Source organism: Strigops habroptila, chromosome 5, assembly GCF_004027225.2.
Source record: "Strigops habroptila isolate Jane chromosome 5, bStrHab1.2.pri, whole genome shotgun sequence".
NCBI lineage: Eukaryota > Metazoa > Chordata > Aves > Psittaciformes > Psittacidae > Strigops > Strigops habroptila.
Window position 1 is genome coordinate 12500505 of NC_044281.2, and position 12082 is coordinate 12512586.

Consider the following 12082-nt stretch of genomic DNA (forward strand, 5'->3'; position numbering starts at 1 on the left):
CAAGGAACAAACAAAACACCTCCCATGCTTAGTTAGAAGTTGTGAGAACATCCACAGAAAGGGACAGGTGGGCTATACTGTAGACCAGAGACTAGCAAATGAATATAACGGCAACTACAGTGAAGACAAACATGACCCAGAGTTCTGAAAACAGAAGACAGCTACTTGTTGTCCTGGACATCATGATTCAGCTGAAGACCTCAGGTCATCAAATCCTTTTGCATATGATACAGGGGAAAAACACACCCCAACAAACAAAAAGCAAACCAAACAAAAAAAAGAGAGTACCACAGGAAAACATGTAATCCTTATTTTCAGACACTTTTTACTCTCAGTTTATGTTTAGGTTATTCTACTTTTTACCTTCAGCCATTTATGCAGCTTTTTTTAATTAATGTTTTATAGATGCAGCAACAAAGCTTTATGACAAAGTGATTTCAAAGTAAGCTTTTTGCTACATCTACACTGAAGATGTCATCGCATCAAGGTAAATATTACTATGTATTTATTATTTTTCTTTATACAGTCAGGCACGCTTCCTGTGACGTAAGTACTCACTGAGGAAAAATAAGGACTTATTCTAAGCTATCCAAAGCTATTTTATGACATGGCCCCTCTCTAAATCGGGCCACTTAATGGTAGGATTGTGATGTTCAGCTTTTCCCTCTCCCACTGCCTTCAGTAGCTTTAGATAGCTGGAACCCTGTCAAGGTCTGGATAATACCGTTCATTCCCTGAAGTATTTATGATGAGAGGCATTTGAGTTTTAGTGTGGATTAAAGAAAGAACTCAAATTCTAAGCCAAATTCTACCCTACAATTTTATGCTGTGTTACATGGAGGAAAAAAAGAAGCCTTATTGAACATTTTCCAGCTTCTCCATTTTCTCACCTACCTCATGGGTTATCATCAAATCAAAAAACAAAACAAACACCCCAGATGTTCATGTTCATGCAGTGCTCTGAAGATGTAAAATACTATACATTGTTATGGAGTATCACTTTTCAAAAACAAACAAAAAACCCCAACCAACTGTTTTGCAAACATTCAAACTCAGAAGCCAGATTACAGGGATGATGATGGATACAGTATGCTACAGTATTTTCTCTTGGCAGAGAGAGCTCACCTTCTCTTCTCCAGCGATGGCGACGGATAGAAGCTGTTGTAATAGCAGTCCGAGAAATCCTCGGCACTGTTGGAGTAACTTCTACTTTCAGTACCTTCTGGCCTTCTTGCGATGCGTCAGGAGCATCAAAGGGCAGTGAGTTCTTCATAGCATTTGCAACCTAAGATAAAAGTAAAATGCTGTACTACTACTGTCCTTGATTGCACTAATGGCAATATTAGATTTCTTGTCAGATGCTAAAAGGGAAACCACCAAGAATTGTTAATTATGCCAGATCCCCTCCAGATGAACGGCCTTATCCCCAAGATCCATTCACAATTGATAATTACATTGAAAAGCTCATCGCAAACCTATTCCCAAAAATATAGCTGAATTTTCGTTGAGGTGATTTATTTCATTCCACATGTGCCACCTGTACTGACAGAAGTAACAACCTACCTAGGAAGGTCTCCATCCAAAAGAGACTGCAAAGTGACAAGGAAAATAACATTCATGTTTTATGACAAGAATGTCATAAAATTAAGTCACAGGCCAAGTCAATGCAAACAACACATGGCCTTGTGCATGGGGGGAACAGGGCCATTTTCCACCCTCCCTACCCCATATTCCCCCCATAAAAAAAACCTAATCAAGGGGATTAGAATGCAGGTAATTGCAAAATTTAAACAAACAAACAAACAAACAGATTTCAACCTAAGCAATGAGCATCAAATCATTAAAATGCATTCAGCTCTATTAGATCAAATTTTTAATTACAACAGGCTATTACAACGTCAGAAGTTTTGCAGCTTTGAGAACAAATGACCTCTTTCGGCTCTCATGTTTTAACTGCTTCTTTAAATTTTCCATAAAATGCCTCTGTGGGATTAAAGTTTTACTCTAAGGAAATAAAAAAGCAACTTTCAGTTTCCTAGTTTACAAGTAAATTGTTCAAAAAGTGAACTTATGTACCAGCTCTTGAAAAGCAAGCTGGGTCTCTATGGCACATGCAGTATTCAACAATAATGAAATTGCTGCACACAAAGTAGGACTTAGAACTTAAAAAAAAAAAAGCGAAAACACCTTGTTTTTCCAAAATCTTATTGACTTTATACATCCAAGCGGCAATAAAAATATTAGACACATTTTAAACTTAACATCACATTAACTTCATTCATAGATCTCTTACGTTTCACAGACATACGACTTCCCACATGCTCTTTACTCCCCCTCTAATGAAGACACTATATAAGAGTGTCTGAGACATCTAGACTAAAAATAAAACAACTATGGAAAATGCAACTTGCTAATCTCTGTAAAATCCTACCTAGCAACAGCTCCCACTGTAATTTGGGCAGGCTATTCTCTCCACTACAGTTTACAAGCATTATGAAAAGCAACTTCATGTTGACTCCTAATGGATTTTCTCTTGTATCACACTGATTTTGCAACTTGAGAAAACAGAGTTCACTATGTGATAAAAGAAACACATTTATTTAAATACATGTGGTCTACATGTCTTAAATCCATGTAATCAACTTGTTAGCTCAAGGCATGTAAACCGTATTTTAAGATGCAGATAAAACTATAAATTTGACTGTTCTGTCAATGTAAGTGAGATATGATCTCCTTTAGAAAATGCATCTTTGCAAAATACTCCACTTTTCTGACAATGCATACATACATTTTTCTTCCTTTTAGACTATGTTCTTTTTCTTAGAACACGCATTTTTTTTAATTGCTGAAAGATTAGTGGGTAGCTGATGCAGTAGTATCCACTGTTTAGCACGTTATTATAACTAAGCATTTCCTAGTTTTATGCTGTAAGCAACAGTTGCATATGTGTCCCTCAACCTACTGACAGAATTAATACACTTCTAAACATCATCAATGTTGCGTTGATACTCTGAGGTTGCCGAGGCCTTGCGAATGTAAGGGACATCCAACAAATTCCCTGAACTCCCAAAGCCTACATATTTAAGTTAAATTAATTAGCTTAACTAATTAAGTCATTTTTCATTAGCATTCGCAAGAACACCTAGAACAGACCCTATTGGTGGAAATTTTTCTTGTGAAGATCTCAGATAACGTTTGATAAAAAGACTGTATCAATGCATATGGCATGCATGCCATAAATTAAGGGTGTTTATTCACATTATAATAAAGTAAAAGTGGCTTTCCTACAAGTTGTAACAGGCAAACAAGCCGACAACCATGAGAAGAAATTAAACTGTTTCAAACATCAAAGCCACACATCACAGGATATTAACTAAATCAAAAACTTTTCACTTCCTGTGAGCTGGAATGGCCACCACATAGCTGATTCTGATCTCCAGATGCCGTTGTGATGCTGTAACTACCCATTAAACATCTTCTCCACTGCCTTCCTGTCTGACTTCTAATCAACACAAAAGATTGTTGCCATCATCACAGAAATGCTCCTTATCATTCTTGCCCAGCACTAATTTGCCCTTTGCTAGCCAATTTTCTCAGCCTCAACATTTGTTTGTGAACTGCTCTCCTATTCACACACAGGCCTTCTTCCATGCCATCCTCTTGAACTGGTACAAACTGCATTCACTCTATCCCAGACCACATTAAAGATTTCAGAAACTCTTTCTGCTGCACTGAACCACGACAGATCAACAGTATACATTGGTTTGTCTTCTCATCTTCTACTCACTAGAGTTACACCCTCTTTTCAATAGACAGAATTAAAATCTAAAAATTAGTAGAAAAAGCTTCCGCAACAGGATCAGAAAAGTGACAGAGTACTTCTGCTTGTTGAACCTTTTACAAATTGTACTTCTTGGGACCGAGGAGAACCACAGAGAGATAAAAATCAACATAACGGTAGAACAATCCAAATGAGTTTGAATGAGTCTTCTCTGACAGAAAAAACACAAAACTGTGATCCTTCAGGATGCAGTAACAACTTGCTCACTCTGTCTAATCCAGCACTGAAAGGCAGGAAAACAAACACACACCACAATTCAGACTTGGCAAGCCAAGTCTGCAAGTACTGATGACAAAAGAGGGCTGGTTTCAGGCCAGACATCCACTCTTGCCTATCAGAAAGGAGCTCTAATGCAAAGCACATCCAACAAAAGCAGTAAGTACCTCAATAAAATACACTAGATAAAAGTTCTGTCGCAACAGGGACTTGCTGATCCATGCTTCATGTGTACCGGGCTAAGAAAGCCTGTGCGTCTCTGAACTGAAGATGGAGATTTCCATCTGAAACAAGCGCAGAAGTCTTGCATTCAGAGGAAAAGACTGACTGGAACTGAGCTAGTCCCCAGGTTCAAGCTAGCTTAGTAGTACTATTGAGTCTTGGTGATTAATAACCCTAATGACTATGAAACCAACAACCATTGATGATTAACAGCAATACTTTTCCCAGAAAAAGCCCTTCCCTTGTATTATTTCCTGCCCTTTCCAGTGCACCTCTGGGTAACAGTGAAAGAAGACCACTCCTACATCACAGCTTTTTAACTACATTACAGATATTTCATAGCATTCTGATGCTATTTCAGCACCTTTTTTTTTTTTAATTCCAGAGGCATTCTAAACCTATTTAGAGTATAGATATAGTATATTGTCAAAAATCTTTCTCCAAGAGACATTCCCAAACACAGGAGCTGTGATGTTTCTCACTATAATAATGACTAATGGTATTCCCATAATTATACAAACAGCTTCAGCACAGATACCTAAAAACAATCCTAACATAGGGATTTGCCCGAATATTAAACGGACTTCAAAGAATTTGCTGCTGTTAGGAAATCCTAGGCAGAGGCTGAACTGGAAACTTATCTGGGAAGCTGCACAGATAATATTTTATTTGGTGCCCACAGTTCTACATTTAAAATACAAAATTTTATAATGCTGATAATTTTATACATCTCCTGGAGAATGAAATGAGGTGAAAGGACTCCAACCTTTGAAATAGTCAAAGTCCTTGAATACACAGCATGAGGCCAAGAACATGCAGGTCACTTTTTTTATAAAACTGACAATTTCTTAGAGCTGCTTTTGAAATATTGCAATAAAACATGATAGGCAGCGAGGCGATGATCAGAGTATTAAGAAGAAAACCCCACAAATGTACCTGCACATGGATGCATGAAAAACCTGATAATAGGGGAAGGGGAAAAAATTGGTGATGTCATGACATCACCAGCCCCAGGTAATGGGATAGAATGGCAATAGCTTTGGAAAAACTCAAAGATATTCTAGAAGATTCTTACAATTAGAAGTAATCTCTAAGGACAAATTGCTTAGAAATGAACAATGAGGACTGCAAATGGTCATATCATCAAGTTCCAGATCCTCCTACACACCTTTTAAATGTAGTAGTTCAACTGTCTGGCCCAATTCAGTAGGTTCAATATTTAATTTAAAACTTTCAGTCTGATGGAGTGATGAGTCATTTCCAAAAGGAACCAACTATTGTAATAATTCAATGGATACCAAGCATTTAAAATGCAGCAGTGTCAGAAAGCCTGTAGATGTATTTTACAGCCAGTATTAACTCATCAAGAGAATAATTTTATGCAATTTATTGCAGAAGAGAGGTATCTCAGATGGCCACATTAAAAGATTTTTCCCAATCCACTCCTTTCTCAGTTATGTAAAAAGCAGTGAAATTTTACTGCTGTTATTTCAGAGGAGCACTAAAGGCTTCTAGTCACAATTCTGATGCAGCAACTGAAACAATATTCTATTTTACTTTATTCTGCTTAACTTTCCCTCTTATTTTGATCCTCATTTCTACATCTGACAAAAAATGAAATCTCTCCATTCCTCCTGTCAACCTTCTCATTCTTCCCAATCACATTCACCCGCATCCAACCCAGTTTCACCTCTTTCCCCATTTCACTTCTCTCTTTTTATGATCAGAACAGCAAGTATAGTGGAAACTGACAAAAACTCAATCAATCAGAAAAAATCAATTCTATTTCTGCTCCTCCAAAGAAGGTAAAAATTAAGACCTATCCTGCTTTTGCTTTTTCTACTGTATTACTAGTTGACTCACGCAGCATATTCTCAGCCCCAGTGAAGGTCCAGAAGCAGAAAACACTTTTTTTGTAACCAGTGTCCTATGATGTACAACCATTTGGTTAAGCTTCTTTGAATTTCTCATTGGTAGCTTATGCCAAAATAACAAACATTTTGATACCACTGTAATACATTAGAAAATCCTAGCTTTCAGCATCAGTGAGTCCTAGGAGATCCCAACACCCTAGCTTCTTACTCAAGCAGAAAAATCATGATATAAATAGCTACATTGAAAACACCAGCTGTTAACAACCACTTTTATCTGGAACTGCAGTAAATGGCCACAAATGCTTTCATTACCAATCCACTTCAGAAACGCATTCATACTCCTCCTGATCAAGGCCATAAATTGAAATGCATTATTTCTTACCAGCAGAGGCTGTGAGTAGAGTTCAAGCTGTGCTCTGTAAATTATGTCTTCCAATACCTCCTGGCCAAGATCCCACTGACCATTATATCTAAAAAGTAAAGAAAGCTATTTATCTTATGAACTCAAACTTGTCTTTTTTTCTGCCAAAATGCAGCACTTCTATTATTTGCTTATGTAGAAAGTTCATGAACTGTATGTATGCCCCAACCCCTGCACTTCTTTTAAAAGTGTAGACAAAACTTTTTTAATTAATTTTGTTGGTGTAACAAAAAAAGCTGTTCCTGTCACCTCCAAGCAAGACCAAGTTGATGTCATAATCAGAACAAACTTAAAGAATAAAAAAAAACCCCAAACAATGGGGTCAAGATGTGAAGGTTAATGCTACTTAGCGGAACTGAATTTCCACCAGAAATGGATTTTACTACCTCAGAAATTACTGACATTCAAGAGGCCTGCATTTCATCAGGTTATGTTGGTATCCAAGCTCATTACACTTGTGAACAGAAGGTATCTGATGGTAATGGAAACTTGGGAAAAGATGAAGCTAGAAGCCTAACTCTCTTCAGCACCTACTGCTGGCCCTCATCACCTAATTCAGTGCTGACAGACATGTTCAAATTATCAGCTGGCTGAGTAAGCAAGTAAAGGGAAATACACTAATTGAGTTATAAACTTGCATTGTGAGTTTAACGATTTTTGTTTTCAATCATAAAGCAAACAGCATTTATATTTTAATTCATAAAAAACCAGACATTTCTCTTTATACAAAAACTCCATCCACTTACATGGCGTAATAGACACCTGTGAGCAGCTGCACCATGAAGTCAGGGTCTAACACCACTCTACTACAGTGTTCTTTCCAGCGTTTCTCATGCTGCCGTGGAAATCCACTCACACATAGCCTGAAAAAACACACCGTTGTAACAAAATGTTAAGCTCACAAAGACTACAAATGTCTACATCAGAGAGATTTTAGTTAATTTTTCAAAACTTATTTTTTAAAATATAAGTACACAACACAGAACATTCTTATGTTGCTCTCCCAACAATTAAAGCAGTTTTGTAACAGTGCCTTGAGATGTAGTTTGCTGGTAATTCAGTGTTACTCCCATATAGCCACTAACTCCATCTGTTTTCTTCAAATCATACCAGCTTCTAAAGAATGAGGGTGGCAAGATGCCAGCCACCAAGTCGGAGACTCTCCCAAAAATTCAGTAACTGAAAGCAACTTTCTTTAAAGAAAACATTCCAGTGGTACAAAAGAGAAATATGTCATCTCCCATCTAATGTGTGATGGCAGTATGCAATCACCTTTTACATAAAGTTGGATAACACAGATACTGTATTCTTGATACTGTGTTCTTGAGAATTGCTCTCAGCTGCCTTCTAAAAAACTACTTCTGACTCTTGAAAAAAGGCCTGCCTTCCCATACACTGCACAACACTGAGTCTCTGTAAAAAACAGAATTTATTCATAACTTTAATATCTGAATCTTCATTGTGGAAGCAACACATGCCAACTAATACATAGTAACTGCTACACTGCTTCAAAAACAACAACAAAAAAAAATCCCTAGCCTATAAAACGTTGTCTCTCTTCTCTACCCAAAGAGGGGATCTAATTTTCAGATGCAGGAAAATTCAACATATTTGGTAAATTTAGCATAGCCTCAATTTAACTGAAAATGATGGAAGCATACGAAGAATTCACCCGTTCCCATCAGAACTCAAGGGAAAGAAAACAGACTATAATCTTAACTGCATGTGTTACTACAGAATGTACATTGTTAGAGACTAGTCTGACCCTTCTTTGATCAATAACCCAATTGCATGTAATGGTTTTCTTTCATGGCAGTATTGTGCTGAAACAAACAAGCTAAATCAGACAACATTTCAAGAGGTTCTTCTGTTTGAGGGTACAGGAGAGAGAATTTATCTAATTTTAGTCAAAATGCTGGTAAAAACAGGCACATGAGAATATCAGATATAATTGAGATTTTTTCAGAACAAAAAGCAGGGATCTTTGCCAAACAGATGCTTCCAAGACTATTCAAGTAGAAGGGTATATAAAGGGCATGTATAAGAGTTTGAGAAATCACAGTACTGAATTCTCTCGAAAGTGGAATGTTGTTATCAAAGAAGAAAAAAGAAAAAAAAAAAAGAAAAAAAAAAAGTAAAACCACCACACACAAAACCCCAAACAAACTGCTAAAACCCAGAACACTGTACAGGCATTTCGTATAAACCATCCTCAGAACCAAGAGATTAATACTTGGGAAATAATAGAAGAAACTGGTAGCATTCCTCACAGTATTTTTTAACCTGATCATACTGAAAAATGGTTGAAAGCTATGTAAATCCAAAAATGCAAATCAGTCTGAGCAGCTTCAACTAATTTTCCCCAAAACTGCCCTTTTTTTTCTTTACAAATAACAAAGTTACATAACTAGAATGAAAGCCCATGCAGCAGTAAGATGCTCCATATGTTTAATGTGTATGCAAATGTAAGCACAGCTTCAAATTTCTCGTTAAGTTGCATGAGTGACCAAGAGTTAAGTATTTTACATTATTAAATGCAACAAAAATTAATTCTTTTTTTGCTGGATGAATATTTAGAAGTCTAGATGCACCCTGCAAACAACTATTTCAAAGGCCAGTGTCTCACCTGGAACCCATCCTACAGAGTGATTGGTAAGAAGAGGCAGGCATATACACAATAGCAGAATTGTAGCATAGCATAAGAAAGCTCAGCACCTCAAACCTGAAAAGAGACAAGAGCAAAACCTTGCATGGATTAAATTCTTCATATTTCACCAGAATTTAACACAAAAATTCTACAACTTAGTCTCAAAAAATACCCCACAGGAAAAAGTGTCAGAGGCAAACACACAAACCTTGAAATCCTTTCATTATAATTCACTAACTTGAAACAGGTTATTAAAGGTTCAGTATTAAACTCTAAAAATTATTACTGAAAGCCATTAGCATATGCAGGAGCTATGGAGGAAATGGCATATAGCATAATATTTGGACAAAGTTATAGAATTGAACAAGTCTGCAATGCATTTAAAAATTATTTTATTAGTTTTCCCAGAGCTGGCTTCAGATGAAGGTAAAGCTGGCAGTCATAGAGCAGCAGGGCAATTTCCCTCATCCCTAGTTCTGTCTATCCACTTAGCTCCATTCCCCTTTTCCTGTGGAAAAAGCAGTCACAGCCTCAGAGCCAAAGCTGAATTTTGTTATACCTCCAGGAAAATTTGAGTTCGCAGACATAAAGCAAAGACATTCCTGGCAGACACGGAAATAACAGGGAAGTTACTCTCTCCTAAATTAACTAGTAGAAAAACATACAAAGTTGGAATAAACAACAAAAATACTATACCTCAAGATTACCACGACTGTTCTCTAGATTTATTTCCAAGCACTTTATGCTGAGAAAAGACTGAGCACATAATATATTTGGTCTTAATGTTTAAGGATTCTTGTCTGCCTAGTGAAGGACCTGTAATGTCAGAATACATCCACCTACCGGTTCTGTGCTGTGAAGGTTTCTCTCTGAGGATGAAGATCACTGTAAACTACCCTGATGAGATCATGCTGACATAGAGCTCCTTCAGTTAAAGCCATGGATCCAATAGTAGAGGGCTAGTAGTAGGTGGTGGCAGAAGGAAGGAAGAGGGAAGAAATCGAGTAATAAGTAAAAGGTCCCCGAAAGCATTGAAACTTCTAAACACCTGAGCCAAAAGACACATTTGTCTTGTGACCTGTAAAAATTAAGATTATTCCAGAATACAGTATATCTAAAAAACATTACCTGATTTCATTACTATAAACAGCTTCCATGCTTACAAACAATAGACCAGGTGAGAACAATTTTCAACATTGATCCTTACAGATCCATTTATAATAAGTTTGTCATAATTGCACAGACCTTTCGTATAGCAACAGTAGAGAAAGAAAAACATGACTCCAAGTTCAAACTTGCATTAAGGAGGAGTTGGAAGACTACATTTATACTAATACACAAGAGGCAAAAAAACAGTTGCAACTAAACACTAAACTAAACACAACTAAAATCTGTTCAAAATGGGCACTGTCAACAAAGATTCTTCAAAATTTACATTCCTTTTCTTCTACTAATGCTACTGAATTAGATTACACTAATTGCAAGCTACTGACATTGAAAACTTACTGCAACAAGATGCATCTAAAACGGCCTGTTGCATCAAATGGATCCAGTTTTCATTCCTCTAATAGATCCAATTCTAATTTACTACAGCAGCTCTCTTACCTCATGATATATTGAGGGTTTAGATAATGAAGGGATGGTGAAAGATAAAACTTTGTTGTTTCCATCTTTGTCAGCAATTTCCTGCATTAAAAAACAAAACCAAAACCCAAACAGAAGTAAGGAGATAGGACTTGGAATAATTTTCAACTGTTAGAAGGCATTTAACAAGTAAGATAGGTGTTCTGGTGTGATAAGACTCTTAATACACACCCCAAGGTCTATGTACACATGCAGAATACAAGGAAATTTACATATACATTTTAAAAGTGAGAAGGACCTCTATCACAGACTGTTTTGCAGAATCAGTCTGCAACACCTAATAAAACCAGCACTGGCTCCTCGACCAGTGCAACTTCATCAAAACCAAAAATGAATAAAAAGCTTCTTTTTTAGATCACTTTTACATTATAACATTTATTTTTAATAGAATTGGATAGTAGAGCAAGGATAAACTTTAAGCCCAACAGATATAGACAAATGAGGTCTGATGTATCACTTCATGACAATGGGAGTACCTCATGATAAATGCATCACAGACAAAAGGTGAAATCAAGGGGACTGGCAAAGTTTCTTCAGGCATTCTATCCATAAGAAATACACAGAATGTTTTCTCAAAAGGCTTTCAAAACTGGTCAGATTTTCTAGTTGCTAGGCTACTAGATAAGCAAACCCAGCAGTTTTTAAAGCAAACATACTAAGAGCAATTACATAAGACGATACCGAAAAGGAGTGTAAGATCCTGCCTTTTCACTTTGTACAGCAAATTTCCAAACAACGAGCTGTAGTCATTCCAGTTTATGTGAAAACTTGTGCAAGGTAGCACAGTCATTGTAGCAGGCTTTAAGGATCACAGCGGGAGGACAGCTGATAGAATTCAGCAGAACTCAAAAGATTTATCCTTGTCTTTCACTTTCTAAATATTAAGACAATAACCTCCCTCTTTCAGTCTCCGTGTATGTGCAGAAAAATATCAACAACTTCAGGAAAAAAAAAAAACCAAACAGTGGAAGCCACTGTTGATTTTGAAGTCTCTTTCTTCCTGAATCTCAAGAGAATGAAGAAATTAGTGTCTTTCAAAAAAAAGAAATGAATCACCAACATGACTTTCATAGGAACTGCAAAAGGACCTTTGAGAAAATGGCTGACAAAGATAAATGTGCAACTTCAAGCCAGCAAACAGTACCGAAAAATCAGCAAGCAGTTTCCAGTATTTTTTTTCTATCTGAAAAAATCTAAATTAACTGGATCTTCCAGTT

At 36.7% G+C, this 12082-nt stretch overlaps 1 protein-coding gene across 9 annotated transcripts in view; it reads right to left on the reverse strand.

Annotated features, from left to right (window-relative positions):
- The window catches only part of FAM126B (family with sequence similarity 126 member B), a 57148-nt gene that overhangs the window by 12786 nt on the left and 32280 nt on the right, over nt 1–12082 (reverse strand). For all 9 annotated transcript variants that reach the window (XM_030485634.1, XM_030485638.1, XM_030485636.1 and 6 more), the window contains 6 exons: nt 10827–10907; nt 10065–10180; nt 9201–9296; nt 7321–7437; nt 6536–6623; nt 1126–1285 (listed from right to left, as the gene is read on the reverse strand). In XM_030485634.1, coding sequence (XP_030341494.1) covers nt 1126–1285; nt 6536–6623; nt 7321–7437; nt 9201–9296; nt 10065–10180; nt 10827–10907 — 658 coding nt within the window. The remainder of the gene's footprint in view (nt 1–1125; nt 1286–6535; nt 6624–7320; nt 7438–9200; nt 9297–10064; nt 10181–10826; nt 10908–12082) is intronic.